The 18390-nt window shown below is 41.3% G+C and overlaps 1 protein-coding gene across 3 annotated transcripts; it reads right to left on the bottom strand.

Annotated features, from left to right (window-relative positions):
- Positions 1–1302: 1302 nt before the first annotated feature.
- LOC124132563 (putative per-hexamer repeat protein 5) lies at positions 1303–14411 on the bottom strand. Of its 3 annotated transcripts, XM_048392543.1 has the most exons (5): positions 13742–14411; positions 9925–10200; positions 2632–3669; positions 2393–2595; positions 1303–1772 (listed from the first exon to the last, which is right to left on the bottom strand). In XM_048392543.1, the coding sequence occupies exons 1-5, from the start codon at positions 14208–14210 to the stop codon at positions 1641–1643; spliced, it is 2118 nt and encodes a 705-aa protein (XP_048248500.1). In that variant the 5' UTR covers positions 14211–14411; the 3' UTR covers positions 1303–1640. The 3 variants fall into 3 exon arrangements, with proteins under 3 accessions (XP_048248500.1, XP_048248499.1, XP_046352479.2); XM_048392542.1 differs by having other exon boundaries at positions 2393–3669; XM_046496523.2 differs by lacking the exons at positions 1303–1772; positions 2393–2595; positions 2632–3669 and adding exons at positions 6607–8128; positions 8234–8316 and having other exon boundaries at positions 13742–14390.
- Positions 14412–18390: the final 3979 nt, after the last annotated feature.

Genomic DNA, 18390 nt, shown 5'->3' on the forward strand with positions numbered 1-18390 from the left:
GCTTCATTTCAATACCTTTATACAGTTGGCGATAACATTACAACCAAAGAAATGTTTGCAATACAAACACTATGTCCGTTCCTAAAATAGTATTCGGCGTGAAGGTCGGGGTGACTTTATACCTGGCCATTATATTACAAACCAAGAAATGTTTGCAAAGGGAGGGAACATAGCTACACCCATATTTTTTGTTTGTTTGTTTTACGCCGTTCTCAGTTATACTCCAGTTATATGACGGCGGTCTGTAAATAATCGAGTCTGGACAAACAATCCAGTGATTGACATCATGAGCACCGATCTAGTGAACACATGTCTGTAAATAGGCATGCACTATGGTTTTGTCCGCGACGCCACCGCCGCACTTTGTATTTTAAAACCAAACGGTGCTTGGATATCTCAGGGATAATAATTACCTTTATATCTCCTTTATAACCTTGGAAAGGTTATTCAAGGGTCAAGGTCATCCTCGAGCCCAGATGTTTGTTTAGTCTAGATTTTATGTAGGTCAAACGTACATGTCCTTAATAGGCCAGGATCGGGGACGTTTGTGGGCGATGTACTATGAGGTCAAGGTCACAGTGCAAATAAACGTATGTTTGCCATTATCAAATATATATTCAAGTCTTATGCATATTGTGGTTATTGCATTTGAATGCTTATGTATGACAAGTGATGACACTCTTAGGATGTCAGTGATAGGTCACGGTGACCTGCTTTCAATGAGTAGCATATGCTTTCGTCATACTATTTGTCTTATTTGTTGCTGAGACCCTGGGAATGTTCTTGAAATACTTGCAACTGATATTGAAGGTTAAATGAAGGTCATACACTCCAGCATATATCATGTATATGATAACATAAATGGTTATTGCAGTAGGGTCAAGTTTGTTACATATTTCTGCTTAGGGTGGTTCATTGGGGTCGTGAGGGTTTGAGGTGCCTGGAATTGTCTTTCGAAAAATTGTTCTGCTGCTCTGTGTACTGACCAGGCAATCGCCGTCATACCATGCAGCAGGATAAACGTATACAGTCAGAGAAATATGATTTTCAGTACTGCTTTGGATATGTGTTTCCCAAAGTAGAAAGGAAATAATTTCAATCGGAAGTAGAAATGCCCTTACGGTTCCTCATTGTTCCCACTGGGGGCAAGATATCCATTATCTGGTATATGATTGTAGCAAACGTGTTCTTCACCAAATGCACAATCATACTAGCAATGTGTGTGGTAATGCTCCTTTCTCGGACCTTCTAGATATGGCGGTTAATGGGCTGTTTCTGTTTGTGCAAATACTTGCAGAATCATTTACCATTGTAATACATCTTTATTAATATCTGACGTATAGATAGATATCTACTGTAAAAAACAATGAGGGGTGAAACATTTCTAAAATGTTGCAAAACATATTTGACAAACAGGCGTTTGTTTGTTGAGCGGTGCAACTCCTATTTCAAATTTGTCACACAGATTGAAAGGTTCGTTCGTTATGTCATTCTCTCCATTCTACCCAGGCACTTAAACATTTCAACCAATTTCGGACACAAAAACATTCAAACATATTTTCCAATAGGAATTAGACATTTGACTATCAAATTCAGACTTGTTTCTTTGTATCCATTAGTGCCAATGATAAAATGAGATTTCAGTAAATGAAATTTGTAGCCGACGTAGACGACAACACCTCTTCTACATCGTTCTGGAGTATCTTGTACTTGCCCCTGTCATTGTTTCTCCTCCGTCGACTGCTGCGACCCCCGACGATGACAGCAATTATCTGTGAACACATTTCAGACGATTATAATTAGATTACAAATTAAGTTCTTGTGTATTGGATTGTCATGACCATTTCCTTGGACTTCGTATTAGATAAACAATAAATCAGTGATCAATAACCAATAAACACAGTTCTTCTCAGGACATCCGACATGCCCAGTAAACAATGTTTTTGTTTGTAAATCCAAAATCCTTGAAAGTTGTTGCACGCGATTGGCAAGAGTTAGTGGTAACTCTTTATAAAATATGTATTTAAGCTTTTTTTCACACTACTTTGATAAATAGGGTCAGGTTAAACCACTGCGGCGAAGCCCATCCAAGGTCGAGGCCACCACTATTTTAAACGTTTACTATGAGTTTATTATGTTGAAACAGCATAATATGTTTTTATTGCAACATTTCACAATCAGTGATTTATATCATTTAACCCCTGTTTTCATTTAACGGCATGGTATAGAGTACATTGTCAGTATGGATATATTAAGTTACATCTCTAACACCCACGTAGTTTTCAGTTCTTAATTCAAGCAAATCATTGACTATGATGAAGGTCACGGAATATAAAATATACAACATATATATTGTACAATCCCTTTTCAGGCATGAATGAAATAAGGTTACCTTTTTTCTATTGCTGTACACCACATACGCAGCAATAGCCAGCACGCACGCCGGTATGAAGAAAGCCATGAAGTGGCCGGATGAAGTGACATCAGGTTCTTCCTTTATTTGTCCATGATCAGATCCTGTACTAGTTGTTGTTTCAACTTCTGAACCAGATCCTGCACCAGCTGTTGTTAAATCTTCTGTATCAGATCCTGTACCAGTTGTTGTTTCAACTTCTGAACCAGATCCTGTACTAGTTGTTGTTAAATCTTCTGTATCAGATCCTGCACCAGTTGTTGTTAAATCTTCTGTATCAGATCCTGTACTAGTTGTTGTTTCAACTTCTGTATCAGACCCTGTACTAGTTGTTGTTAAATCTTCTGTATCAGATCCTGTACTAGTTGTTGTTTCAACTTCTGTATCAGATCCTGTACTAGTTGTTGTTAAATCTTCTGTACCAGATCCTGTACTAGTTGTTGTTAAATCTTCTGTATCAGACCCTGTACTAGTTGTTGTTAAATCTTCTGTATCAGACCCTGTACTAGTTGTTGTTTCAACTTCTGTATCAGATCCTGTACTAGTTGTTGTTTCAACTTCTGTATCAGATCCTGTACTAGTTGTTGTTAAATCTTCTGTACCAGATCCTGTACTAGTTGTTGTTAAATCTTCTGTATCAGACCCTGTACTAGTTGTTGTTAAATCTTCTGTATCAGACCCTGTACTAGTTGTTGTTAAATCTTCTGTATCAGACCCTGTACTAGTTGTTGTTAAATCTACTGTATCAGACCCTGTACTAGTTGTTGTTAAATCTTCTGTATCAGATCCTGTACTAGTTGTTGTTAAATCTTCTGTACCAGATCCTGTACTAGTTGTTGTTAAATCTTCTGTATCAGATCCTGTACTAGTTGTTGTTAAATCTTCTGTATCAGATCCTGTACTAGTTGTTGTTAAATCTTCTGTATCAGATCCTGTACTAGTTGTTGTTAAATCTTCTGTATCAGATCCTGTACTAGTTGTTGTTAAATCTTCTGTATAAGATCCTGCACCAGCTGTTGTTTCAACTTCTGTATAAGATCCTGTACTAGTTGTTGTTAAATCTTCTGTACCAAATCTTGAACCAGTTGTTGCTTCAACTTCTCTTTTAGATCTTGCACCAGCTGTTGTTAAATCTTCTGTATCAGATCCTGCACCAGCTGTTGTTTCAACTTCTGTATCAGATCCTGCACCAGTTGTTGTTTCAACTTCTCTTTCAGATCCTGCACCAGTTGTTGTTAAATCTTCTGTATCAGATCCTGCGGCGTTAAACAACAAACAAATATAACAAACAAAGATCCAATACGATGGCATACGCGAGATATTTTAGAACTCAACTCACATGTATTTCGTACACAATGATCAATAACAATTGTGACAAATTATGTACAGTGTCCACGTAATAAATGTATGATTGACAACACAGCTTGTACATGTACCTCATTAAGCATAACAGCAATCTACAGCGATTAACATTAAAAAAAATGAATCTCGAAATAAGGGGATCCTACAGTAATTCAGAAGTGATTCATAATACGTCCCTACTATCCACATTCGTAAGGCTATATATAAGCCACCGCCATTTTCATCTGTATAATAATAAATGTCGATATGGCTAAATAGAATCCTTATTTTACGGCAGCTTAGACAATACAACCGACTGAAGGACAATGGTGTGCTCCCTCCATCTGAACTGTCAAAGAAAGAATAATAAGCAAGTGACACACGAACACTGTTGCACTAAAAACCCGATCCGTGAAGATCCGGGGTAGAATAGGTCTTCAGCAACCCATACTTGCCATAAAAGGCGACTATGCCTGTCGTAGGAAGCGACTTACGGGATCGGGTGGTCAGGCTCGCTGACTTGGTTGAAGCATGTCATCGATCCCAATTACGAGGATCGATGCTCATGATATCAATCACTGGATTGTTTTGTCCAGAGTCGATTATTTACAGACCGCCGTCATATAGCTGCACTATTGCTGACTGTGGCGTAAAACAACAAAAAAAAACAACCAAAAACAACAGAAAAATAAAAACCCTGCTTCTCTTGTCGTGCATTTTATGCACACAAATACTACAACTGGCAAACAACACGACTCTATTTAGAATCTGTGGTGACGCTTCTTCAAACATTCCAACATCCATTGACATAACCTTTTGTGTGATATATGTATGTGCTATATGATGAAAGTTTGCATGAATAGAAACAAAGTTATCCATGCAAAGAAACATACATGTATTATGAAACATGGACTGTGTACACCACATGGTCGCTATTCAGAGCCTTCAACTTGGCAATGGTGTCTATTCATTACATTAGGCACAGCCAGCCCACTCGTCGTTTAGGCGTGTCACAACTTAGCGGCGGTATTGTATCACTGTGCTGCTCCCCGCTCCATATAAACGATTTGCATTTTGATTTTGCCGATACGGGCTGTTCCATGATCTGAGATATGCCATGGAATGTACTGCATATCAGATGAAAGAAAGTTATGATGATTTTAGTGATGTTGATAAAGTATGTTATTTGTTCTCCTCTGTTGATTTAGTAAATATTGTTGCCCAAACCACCTTAGCAATACTCAAACGCAGGCGTCGTTATTTTATATAGCACATAGTAATGGGTGCATCTTTTTTTAGCTATTGTATTTTATACCTTTTTATTTTCAGATTAATTAAGTTGTATATATTTTTAGATTTAGTCTCTCATAATTCCAAAAGGAATAGTGTGTGTACATTTTAAAATGTTTTATCTATGTATTAATGTATGCCTGTACACACAGTGTACAATATCAAGCCAGCCGGACGTTGTTTCGTATTACACATGAGCATGAATTAAGTATCACCTGATTCAAAATAAACATCCGAAAAAGATATAAATCCCCTGATCCGAACCAAACTGAATATCCAAGGGATTTCCTGGGCCGCCAAGTGGGAGATAGACGCTCCAGGGCCCACTTGCACAAAGCGATCTTAGTGCTAAGACTATCGTAAGCCTATGTTAAAGTATGGGAGTTACGATCATCTTAGTGCTAAGAATACGTTGTGCAAGTGGGCCCTGTTCTAAACCTGAATGACCTGACCCAGACACTGCGCGAGGATGGGGGGGGGGGGGGATCCCAATGTTGAAAATCAGCCGTCTGGTTAGCAGCAGGAGTGGAAGCTTCGCGAATGTCAGAGTGAGTGAGTGAGTGAGTTGGGTTTAACGCCACTTTTAACATTATTCCAGTCATATCACGGCGTGAGCGCGAATGTTAGACGTGAGAGGGGTGGATACTAGTACTCAAAGACAGTGCTGAGTCAGTGGTGATTCCTAGGTTGACAATATCGTTTTTCACTGCATAACGTGACAGTCCGATTCGAGGTGTTGGCTAGTGCTGATATTTTTTGGCGTTGCTGAAATAAATCGCTTTTTTAAACGTCTTCGCATAACGCCAATAAAATGGTAACGATTGCTAGTGTCAACTTCATTACTTGTGTGATGGTAGTGCCATGCATTCTGTGTGTCAGTTTACTACTCTTTTGTCGTGTTTCCAACAATGAATCACACCAGTCATTTTCAATGTGGTACATATCCGAAAAAGTGGGTGGTGCTTAATTAATGCTACTATCTAGAGTACCTTTCTGCAGGAAAGATAGCTGTCAATGTGCTGATGTTTCCTCCTCACCCCCAGATGAGATACCTTAAGAGGTGCAGTGAGGTGAAACGGGGTTAAACGTCGCCTTCAACATTCGTGTATGTCGTGACCAACTCGTGTTATTCCGGGACAAGCCGAATAGCGACTCGTGCCCCTCTCGTGGCCATTTTTGCGACTGGGTCCCGTCTAAGCGCAAACGGGCATAGTTAAAAGAATTGTCAAACCGTTGCAATTTTTCACGTATATTTCCCCCATGTCATATATCATACATATGCTATTTAAAACACATCGGGACTTACGGTATTTATACCCTATGACTGAACACATTTAACTGTATCAATGGCGTATTTTAAGATGCAAAACAGAAGTAAACTCCTTAATTATTCTTGAGGGATTCTTTGACCGAAGTAATTGACGTCATACGCGCATTCTGATTGGTTTGTTGTATTTTCGTATCGGTAGGTGTACGAGTCGTCTTGCAGGTTACGGAAAGGGGCGAGTGGTGACGAATGTTATGTCGGTGGATCCTCGAAGATAAGATAACATAAGATAAAATAAGATAAGAGAGCTCTTTATTGCCACGAGGGAAAGTTGTTTTCTATCATTACATAAGCATCAATAAAAAATGTTTTCATGGATTTAAGAAAAAATGATATAATATGATTGCACAACAAAATTAACATAATAACCATAATGTGTGCGTGCGTGCGTGCGTGCGTGCGTGCGTGCGTGCGTGTGTGACCCTTGTGTCACATGTGTAATTTTCTCCAACACGAAATACATACGATACTGACTATTGGACTGGAAGGAAAAAAACTTGTCCTGCTAAAATAGCACTAGTACATAATAATGGACCCACAACTAATTCAAATGCTGCATCTTAGACCACGATTTGACAATCGACACGAGCTCCAATTATGCATTCCAATGATTCTAAAGAAATGAGTATCTGATATTTTGGCCCAAGTCCGTCTGACAGTTATGTGGACTTCTGTCATGGCGCATTGTCTATCGCCTGTCTCTTGTCAACGTTAACATTTTCGACAACTCCTTTGCAACCAAAAGACATGACGATCGAGCGGGCTTCCCTGTTCAGTCATCTTCAAAGACAAACGTGAACATTAATCTCGAGAAAGGATACAATAGCATGAACGCATTCCAGCTCTACATTCTGGCCGTTCCTTTGACTCGCGGTCGCCTGTAAGGAAAGCTTCTGAATGTCAGGCAACTATATACAGTAAACTACGTTTATAACGAACACGCTTATAACGAACTGACGGATATAACGAACTTACTTTTTTGTCCCGACTATTTGTTGTAGTGATGTTGTATATATACTTATAACAAACTACGGTTATTACGAACTTAAATTAGTGGTCCTGTTGAGTTCGTTATAACCGTAGTTTACTGTATTATAACTATATTGTTTTGTTTGTTCGAATTTCAGGGAGTTGTGAGCTTGGAGTAATGTAGTCAGGAACCTGAATATCAGTGAACATAATGAGTGAGTGAGTGAGTTCGGGTTAACGCCGCTTTTAACAGTATTCCAGTTACATCGCGCCGTGTCAGCTTAATGTGGGAGGAAAGCCCGAAGTAATGCAGGTCTCAGACGTTTGCCACTTCGGTGACCAGTGAAAATAAAGTGGTGGAGCATTTTGGTAACATTAAGTCAAAATATTACATACAAACATTTGCAAATGTTATTTTGTTGAACCCATGAAGCTCCATAGCTTGTAGGGGCGGTCGGGTAGCCTAGTGGTTAAAGCGTTCGCTCGTCACGCCGAAGACCCGGGTTCGCTTCCCGACATGGGTACAATGTGTTAAGCCCATTTCTGGTGTCCCCCGCCGTGATATTGCTGGAATATTGCTTAAAACGGCGTAAAACCATACTCACTCACTCATCCATAGCTTGTAACAATGTTTCATTTCACAGGCATCAGTAAATATACGATTTGGCTTGATCTACTCCGTCTAATGAAGGCACGTCCCTTTCGAAATGTGGTAACTTCCGGTAGCGCCTCTTCCCATCCTCAGGTGACCCCGAAGTTTCCCGATTCTCTTGAAGACAAGTCAGGATCTGAAGAAATACGTAAAAACAAATCAGCAAGACATAACAGTAGATAGCTGAAGAACGACATCATTACTGTATGATACCTATGCACAAATGCATTTTGTAACTCACCTTATTTCTTCTTCTGTAGATGATAAAGAGAGGGACACACGCTGCCAACACTATTCCTACGTACAGGAGGTACTTGCCTAAACCTATGACAGCAAAAGCATTCATAAGAAACACGAATGAAAAATATTTCAAGGAAGTTTTGTACCAGCTATTGCAGCTGGTGGCCTTGACCTTTACTCTTAATGTATACTTCCGGTTGAAAATGTCGGGATCACCCATCTTCCCGAGGCAAGAGAGTTAACTGACTATAAAAGGCCAGTTTCCACCCTTGTCGGACTAGGCTGGTATTATGGAGTTACATTTTGGCTGGACTAACGAGTCCAATCGAAATCGCGCACCGAAATCGAAATCCGGTTCGTTAACTGTCGTGCAGATTTCGGTCGATTGCAGGATTTGCAAAGCATGTGCACCGCCAACTCGTTGTCAGCAGATATTTTCCAAATCTTTCAGGTTTTTAATCAAGGTGCTCACGTGATTTGATGCATTTCGCAATGTAAGACCCGTTTTATCACAATATATATCTTGATTATCGATCAGATCGTCCTGACCGGGCGCCACCATTTTGTGTGAAGCAAACGCAAGTGATACGAGAGGTGGAATCTGATTGGTCCACATGAGAGGCTTAGAAGAGACATAACTGGTAATAAACCACTGGTGGCGTGACGATCGAGCCCAGTAATTCCAGCCTAGTTCCGCAAGGTTGGAAACTGGACTTTTAAAGTCAGTTAACTCACTTGCCTCGGGAATATGGGATCACCCGGTGTCCTTTATCGTTGTAATTTTATGGATATTCCTGAGTATTGAGGGTCATGTATTTGGTTTGAAATCACCCGTTTGAGACAAAAATAAATTTTGGATTCCTTTTAAATTTACAAACCGTACATTAATTGTTAACATTAATGCAAGTGTTTGAAGTTCTTCGTATTAGTGGTACTATTTATAACATTATATTAAAGTACAGCCCTATTATGCTGAAATATGAAAATGAAACGTGGCAGCCAGGTGTTCTTTGGGGGTCCGTTTGCTTGTATCTCCTTCACAATGTTCTTATTTATCTGACTATAAAGATGGATTGTTGCAAATTGCAGATGAGGTGACATGATGTTAAGTGAGTGAGTATGATTTAACGCCGCTTTTAGCAATATTCCACCAATATCACGGTGGGGGACACCAGAAATGGGCTTCACACATTGTACCCATGTCGGGAATCGAACCCGGGCCTTCGGCGTGACGAGCGAACGCTTTATCCACTAGGCTACCCGACAGCCCCGAAATGAGCTTTAATGTCGCGTTCAAGATCAGTGCACTTATATAGCGACGTACATGTACGTGTGTGGCTGCTTGTACTAGTCCGGACTGATGCCAGTTTTATAGTGCTAGTCCACTGAGATACCATGCCGCAGTCTAACCTGAATGTCCCACTCAGACACAGTATACTGACTCCAAGCCGACCAGTCTTTGGCTTAGCCCCTTAATGCCGAGAGCCAGACAGGGTAATAACAAGCACCATCTTTTGGCATGACGCGGCCAGGGATAGAACCCCCGATCTTCCGCTCTCTGGGCAGACGCTCTTCCTCACAAAGGCGGCTCGGGAAATGGTAAAAACAGAAGATCATTTATGTTGTTAAATAACAACAACTTCTACTGAACTGGGAACAACAGTGCAGATTCAGGTTTTCGCTCTAAAATACCTTTTGTTGTTTGGAGTACGACCTGGGCCGCTGTCGTAGTTGCTGTTGGGGCCGCTGTCGCGTTTGTTGTTGGGGCCGCTGTCCTGGCTGTTGTTGGGGGCGCTGTCGTAGTTGCTGTTGGGTCCGCTGTCGGCTTATTTGGTATCGATTTCTTGGTTACTGTTGGAGCTGCTGTGGTCGTTGTCGCGGCTGCTGTTGAAGTCGTTGTTTGAACTGTTGAGGGTGGCGCAGTCGTTGGATCATAGGTCGGTATATCCTCAAAAAAGGAATCAGGCCCTGAAACATCAGACACGAATAGGGGGATTATTTTTCACAACGTGTCATCCATACATCAAGGTGAATGCCAATTTCAATCATCTCTTGGATACTGACATAAATATTATTTCGGAGATGATGAGAACAAACCCCAGTTTTCATGTCGGCAATTTTATAGTTCTGTGGCAAAAGCCTGTCGTATTTTATCAACTAATTTGTATGATCAGTTTTACAGCAAAATGTGAGTGAGTAAGTATGGTTTTACGCCTCTTTTAGCAATATTCCTGCAATATCCCAGCGAGGGACACAGGGAATGGGCTTCACACATTGTACCCATGTCGGGAATCGAACCCGGGTTTTCAGCGTGACGAGCGAACGCTTTAACCACTAGGCTACCCGACCGCCCCTAAAATCACCATAATATCACTGTTTAACTAGATACTAGATGAGCAACAAACATGCAATGTGACAAAGAGATTCCATTCAATAATAAACAGGATGACAAAAAAAGGTTTCTTTCCAATAATGTTAATAAAAGCGACAAAACCCTTTCCATAATCAGAAGAATTCACTCCTAAAAGCAGAGCCAATTGTACGGTTCCGACTATGTCCTAAGTATGTGTTCATGAATCACTATCAAATAGTGTTTATACACAAAGTAAAAATGTGAAGACAAGTTATCATTTTCATCAATGATGCAAATTATAAATGTCCTGCACATGCCTATCATAAATCGTTTTGAAAGCATTACTGAGGCCCTGAAATTTTGGCCAAGATTCGTATGACACTGTTTGAAGTCTTCACAGATTGCCAGATTGTCCCTCAAACATTGTGAAATGCAGACACCCAAGACTGGAGCTGCTGCAATGTTGCTCTGTCACTCCTAATCTTCATGTGTAGATCTAAATATAATACAGATGAGATGAGGCAGTTTCAGTGCCCTCTTTTATTTCTGGCTGGCGTAGGTAAATCAGTGGAAAAGAATTGGCTATTTGACATCACTGAACGATAACAGATCATTGATATACCTGAAGCCTAAGTTAAACTTCTCGGCCATACTCGTATGCATAAACACACAGACAAGCAAAGGAGGGAGAACAACTGGTGCCCAAGGAAACTGCCTTCTACTTGCATAAGTATCTGAAATTATCCCCCTATCTGAGAGGAAGTATTTCAGTGATATGAGGAAGTGTTCCTTGTGGGATGGTGGTGTACAAAGTTGTCAAAGTAAAACGGATTTTTTTTCTAATTGTACAAAGTTTTTCTGAGTTGTTGAAAATCTACTTGGTATTAATTCTATTTGTCTCAGAACATTGCTGTGAATGAAAGACTTCCCTCGATTATATCAAGAATTACGGTTAATCTTTGATACAAGTTTTTGGTGGTACAGTTGCTTGACCCAGCACTATGTATCTCTTTGTGTGGATTTTTATGGAGTTTTGGCATCCAGTACAAAAGAGCAAAGGGCATGTTTCCAGTTTGTTGGTTCAAGCCAAAACCAAAGTAGTACTGATGCCTGGTTTGGGCCGATTTCTTCCTCAATTAACATTCTGGCCCCATAGGAGGCAAAATTTGTCACGTTTACCAAGTTCTTTGATCAAACAATTAATATAGTGATGTTTACATATTATTGTTATTTGATGCCTTGTGTAGGGGAACGTGGATGGGTGGGTGAGTTGGGATTAGCGCCGCTTTTAACAGTATTCCAGTTATATCGCGGCGTGTCAGCTTAATGTGGGAGGAAAGCTCGAAGTGAAGCAGGTCTCAGACGTTTACCACTTCGGTGAAACCCACTAGCACGGGTATGGTGCTGACAAACCTAGAAACATAATTGGGGCGAACCGGGATTCGAACCCACAATCATAGGTTTCTGGCGTGCCCAAGGGACGCAACTCTGCACAGCGAATCGCGGCGCCTTAGACGACTGGGCCACCCGTGCCCCCAGTAGGGTAACGAGTACAAACTGGGCAACCAGTTTGATTGACAGCTGGCTGGGACAGAATATGTTTATTCTAATTCTGCTTCCTCTTTTGCAGTGTGTGCATTCTACTTATGACGTCACGCACTGATTTAACCCACCCTCAAAGCCATTCAACAGGTGCACCTACTAATGAGTTTATGTCGTGATTCCAACTGGTAGCAGTAAGTGATATTTTGCATTGTGTTTAAATAACTGACGATGATTGTTATAGTTAACTATAGAGTAGTGACCTGTGATCATATAACCAACAGGTCACCAACATTTCAGTTATGTGTTAAATTTTGGTAATTCGTATTTCGCTTTGTTTGAATGTGATACTGGTGTACGTCAAGATTTTTTGTTAAGACCCTTCTTATTTTCAGTTACATTTATAAATGACTTATTAGACACTTTATAGGCGAATTGTTATCAAGGAATATTGTTTCTATCAGAATAACACATCTTTGTCTTTGTCGCTGACGATGTAATCCTTCTTTCTGATCATATCTGGTCTCCAAAGCGTAATCATGATTTAGAAATAAATATTGATAGTTAATTTAAACAAATCTAAAGTTGTTTTCAAGTGGAGTGAGTATGGTGTTACGCCGGTTTTAGCAATATTTTAGCAATATAAGGCAGGGAACACCAGAATTTGGTTTCACCGTGTATTCACTTGTCGGCGTAACGAACGAAGCTTTACCCAGTGGGCTATCCCACCGCCCCTTTAAAAATTAAATTTTCAAAATATGAAAAAAATGTTTTTCTTAAGACAAACCCATTGAGTGTATTCATCATTTATATATAACCGGGCATTATATTTTCAAAAACATACGCCATATAATCCCATAAATTTATATTTGGTGTTTTAAAAACAAACCCAGTCTCTTTTTATTCATTTTGTTTATTAATCATGAATACTTCGTTAATAGTATGGTGCAATAATTGGGGAGTAGATTGTAATATATACTCTGATATTCAAACGGTGCAAATCCTGACATGGTCGTGGGGGGCTGGTATTTTGTATCGAGATTAGATATTTTTCAGCTAAACCATTACAACTAGCTATTTTTTATTTTTAAAACTGGAAGCCTGAATTTTTTAAAAAGAAAAAACAATGTAATATTTATAGCAGGTAATTTCCTTTTTCTCTCAACAGTTTGAAGCATAATAATTTCTTTCAAGTCTTTTCGGTCCCTTACTCGCGAAAGCCGATATGCTTTTTATTTAATCATTCATGAATGGAGCTGTTAATATGTGACTTCCATGTTGTGGAATCGTGTTGTTGTTTAACGCCGCATTTTGAAACCATATATAATATCGAATCTGGGCTTGACCTACCCGCCATTGATATTATGAACAAATCCCACGTAACTATTTATTTGATACGGATTCACGCAACACGGATGGCCCAGCCTTCTAAAGAGCAGTAATATCCATTAGATGTTAACACAAAAGTAAATATAATGAAATTTATACTCAGAGCTTAATTTTTTTATAAAAGAAAATTGTACATGAACGTTAAAAATATGTTAAACCGATTGCGGCATACGCTTCAACTGTCAGCATTCTGTGAGCTCGAGTAGTTTGCGCCTTCAGTCTTACCTGTGATACATAGAAGTATCAACAATCGGCACACGTCTGGGGCTCCAAGACTGGAGCAGGCAGGTGCACATCTTGAACCTTGCAGGTGCTCCTCTATCCTGGGACTCAACTTCACCCTCTCCGCTAAACCACATATGTGTAAATTTGCATTCAACATTTCCTTGGTTTCTGAGGCTGTTTGCTTCAAATCAGTGGGCTCCGACGTGTGACACAACCTGTCAACCTCCTGTTGATATAGATCACAGATTTTCTCCACTCCACCGCCTGCTTTATCATCAAAGCATTTACTGAAACTATTAGTATAAGCAGACAGCGATTTATTATATGTTTCTGCTGGGGGGTATCCACATTCGACCCACTCTTGTTTCAAGGCAGTGAAATTTTTAAATGTCGCCCCTTTTCCATTTCCTAGTCCAAGCACAGATACGATCACAGTTACACAAAACACTCCTCGTATCTTGTCCGCCATTTTGTGCACGCAAATATTCCAGCAGGTTAGAACGCGACTCACATTAGAAATGTTTCTTGACGCTTCTGTGTGTTTATGACCTTAACCGGTGCTGAGGTTCAGTCCCTTTTGTCCGCCATCTTGTTGAGAGCGCATGCGCATCTGGGTGTCTGCTACACCTGACAAACAACCCAACCCGGATGTGTAGGTCCCCTTTTCCCCCGTGTAACATTTGTGGTCATATAAACTCACAACACGCTATTTTTAGTTCTGGCAAATAGTTGTATAGTAAGAGCACATTGTACAACATGACGACGCTCCATCGGACCGAATCTGTTGTGAATCTAAGGACGTGGCGCGATTATTAATGGGTACATGATCAGTATCATCAACATAAACACGTATTATTTATATCTAGTGGTTCCTTAGTAGTGACTTGGTGCTCTCCAGGGTGAAATTAAATATGAATGCACACCTTCTTGTGCCTTAGATTGAGGCAATAGATTTAAGTTGTTTCTTAAACCATAGTTGGGTTGATATATAGTGAGTGAGTTGGATTTAACGCCGCTTTTTACAGTATTCCAGTTATATCAAGGCGTGTCAGATTAATGTGGGAGGAAGGCTGAAGTAATGCAGACGTTTGCCACTTAGGTGAAACCCACGAGCACTGGTATGGTGCTGACAAACCTAGAAACATAATCGGGGCGAACCGGGATTCGAACCCACATTCATAGGTTTCTAGCGTGCCCAAGGGACGCAACTCTGCACCGCGAATTGCGGCGCTTTAGACGACTGGACCACCTTTGCCCATGGTTGATATATAATTACTCTAAAGATTTGCTTAATGACCTGTAGTTGTCTGTGTTTTTTTAAAGTTCAGAATGGTCAGTGAATTCCTGGGTCTGAACTAACTGCAGCAATAGCGTGACGTCATCATCAATGTATAATTAACGTAGAATAGTGTGTTTTCCCCAAAATGTTTGCAACGTTCACCCCTGAAAAGTAGGGCGCACACCTGCAACCTTGCTACCGGTCGGAATGGTGTAAAGAGCCCCCCAACTCTATGTTGTGCCCCCCTACTCTATGTTGTAGGTATTCAGGAAACAGCATCTTCCCGAGGCAAGTGAGTTAACTAACTTTAAAAGTCCAGTTTCCACCCTTGCTGAATTAGCCTGGAATTACTTGGCTCGATCGTAGCGCCACCAGTGACTATTACCAGTCATGTCCCTTCTAAGCCTCTCCTATGGACCAATCAGAATCCACCTCTCGTATCACTTGCGTTTGCTTCACACAAAATGGTGGCGCCCGGTCAGGACGATCTGATCGATAATCAAGATATATATTGTGATAAAACGGGTCTTACATCGCGAAATGCATCAAATCACGTGAGCACCTTGATTAAAAACATGAAAAGATTTGGAAAATATCTGCTGACAACGAGTTGGCGGTGCACATGCTTTGCAAATCCTGCAATCGACCGAAATCTGCACGACAGTTAACGAACCTGATTTCGATTTTGGTGCGCGATTTCGATTTGACTATGCATCGACTCCTTAGTCCAGCCAAAATGTCACTCCATAATACCAGCCTAGTTCGGCGAGGGTGGAAACTGGCCTTTTATAGTCAGTTAACTCTCTTACCTCGGGAAGATGAGAAACAGTGGAAACGAATATTGTTTCCGCTGCTAGTTAACTCTCTGGAATGCTGTTGATGAACGCACGATAACATTAAAGGTAAGCTGTTAAAGTTGGTCACATTTTCCGGGGCATTATTCCTATTGCCCAATGTCCACTCATACCTTGTCAGTGTAGCAGGGTTGGAGTCGTCCCACTGATGACATCCTTACTTTGTCAGTGTAGTAGGGCTGCCATCATCCTACAGATGACATCCTTACTTTGTCAGTGTAGCAGGGTTGGAATCATCCCACAGATGACATCCTTTCTTTGTCAGTTTAGCAGGGTTGGAATCATCCCACAGATGACATCCTTTCTTTGTCAGTGTAGCAGGGTTGGAATCATCCCACAGATGACATCCTTTCTTTGTCAGTTTAGCAGGGTTGGAATCATCCCACAGATGACATCCTTTCTTTGTCAGTGTAGCAGGGTTGGAATCATCCCACAGATGACATCCTTTCTTTGTCAGTGTAGCAGGGTTGGAATCATCCCACAGATGACATCCTTACTTTGTCAGTGTAGACAGGGTTGGAATCATCCCACAGATGACTTCCTTTCTTTGTCAGTGTAGCAGGGTTGGAATCATCCCACAGATGACACCCTTACCTTGTAAGTGTAGTAGGGCGTGGATGTCATCTCACAGATGACATCCTTACTTTGTCAGTGTAGCAGGGTTGGAATCATCCCACAGATGACATCCTTACTTTGTCAGTGTAGCAGGGTTGGAATCATCCCACAGATGACATCCTTTCTTTGTCAGTGTAGCAGGGTTGGAATCATCCCACAGATGACATCCTTACCTTGTAAGTGTAGTAGGGCGTGGATGTCATCTCACAGATGACATCCTTACTTTGTCAGTGTAGCAGGGTTGGAATCATCCCACAGATGACATCCTTACTTTGTCAGTGTAGCAGGGTTGGAATCATCCCACAGATGACATCCTTTCTTTGTCAGTGTAGCAGGGTTGGAATCATCCCACAGATGACATCCTTACCTTGTAAGTGTAGTAGGGCGTGGATGTCATCTCACAGATGACATCCTTTCTTTGTCAGTGTAGCAGGGTTGGAGTCATCCCACAGATGACATCCTTACCTTGTAAGTGTAGTAGGGCGTGGATGTCATCTCACAGATGACATCCTTACTTTGTCAGTGTAGTAGGGTTGGAATGATCCCACAGATAACACCCTTACCTTGTAAGTGTAGTAGGGCGTGGATGTCATCTCACAGATGACATCCTTACTTTGTCAGTGTAGCAGGGTTGGAATCGTCCCACAGATGACATCCTTACTTTGTCAGTGTAGCAGGGCGTGGAGTCATCCCACAGATGACATCCTTACTTTGTCAGTGTAGCAGGGTTGGAATCATCCCACAGATGACATCCTTACTTTGTCAGTGTAGCAGGGCGTGGAGTCATCCCACAGATGACATCCTTACTTTGTCAGTGTAGCAGGGTTGGAATCGTCCCACAGATGACATCCTTACCTTTCAGTGTAGCAGGGCGTGGAGTCATCCCACAGATGACATCCTTACCTTTCAGTGTAGCAGGGCGTGGAGTCATCCCACAGATGACATCCTTACCTTGTCTGATCAGTGTAACAGTGCATGGAGTCATCCCACAGATGACATCCTTACCTTGTCAGTGTAGCAGGGCGTGGAGTCATCCCACAGATTACATCCTTACCTTGTCAGATCAGTGTAACAGGGCATGGAGTCATCCCACAGATGACATCCTTACCCTGTCAGATCAGTGTAACAGGGCATGGGGTCATCCCACAGATTACATCCTTACCTTGTCAGTGTAGCAGGGCATAGAGTCATCCCACAGATGACATCCTTACCTTGTCAGATCAGTGTAACAGTGCATGGAGTCGTCCGACAGATTACATCCTTACCTTGTCAGATCAGTGTAACAGGGCATGGAGTCATCCCACAGATGACATCCTTACCTTGTCAGATCAGTGTAACAGTGCATGGAGTCGTCCGACAGATTACATCCTTACCTTGTCAGATCAGTGTAACAGTGCATGGAGTCGTCCGACAGATTACATCCTTACCCTGTCAGATCAGTGTAACAGCGCATGGAGTCATCTCACAGATGACATCCTTACTTTGTCAGTGTAGTAGGGTTGGAATCGTCCCACAGATGACATCCTTACCTTGTCAGTGTAGCAGGGCGTGGAGTCATCCCACAGATGACATCCTTACCTTTCAGTGTAGCAGGGCTTGGAGTCATCCCACAGATGACATCCTTACCTTTCAGTGTAGCAGGGCGTGGAGTCATCCCACAGATGACATCATTTCTTTGTCAGTGTAGCAGGGTTGGAATCATCCCACAGATGACATCCTTACTTTGTCAGTGTAGCAGGGTTTGAATCATCCCACAGATGACTTCCTTTCTTTGTCAGTGTAGCAGGGTTGGAATCATCCCACAGATGACATCCTTTCTTTGTCAGTGTAGCAGGGTTGGAATCATCCCACAGATGACATCCTTTCTTTGTCAGTGTAGTAGGGTTGGAATCATCCCACAG

Source organism: Haliotis rufescens, unplaced genomic scaffold, assembly GCF_023055435.1.
Source record: "Haliotis rufescens isolate VD_foot unplaced genomic scaffold, xgHalRufe1.0.p SCAF_11, whole genome shotgun sequence".
Taxonomy (NCBI): domain Eukaryota; kingdom Metazoa; phylum Mollusca; class Gastropoda; order Lepetellida; family Haliotidae; genus Haliotis; species Haliotis rufescens.

Bases quoted from the DNA above. Each gene is read 5' to 3' on its own strand.
- LOC124132563 (XM_048392542.1), bottom strand. From the start codon at position 14,210: ATGGCGGACAAGATACGAGGAGTGTTTTGTGTAACTGTGATCGTATCT. The intron at 3,670-9,924 runs GTATTTTAGAGC...TTAACGCCGCAG, and splicing joins CGTACTCCAAACAACAAAAG to GATCTGATACAGAAGATTTA. The intron at 1,773-2,392 runs GTAACCTTATTT...ATGTGTTCACAG, and splicing joins TGTACAGCAATAGAAAAAAG to ATAATTGCTGTCATCGTCGG.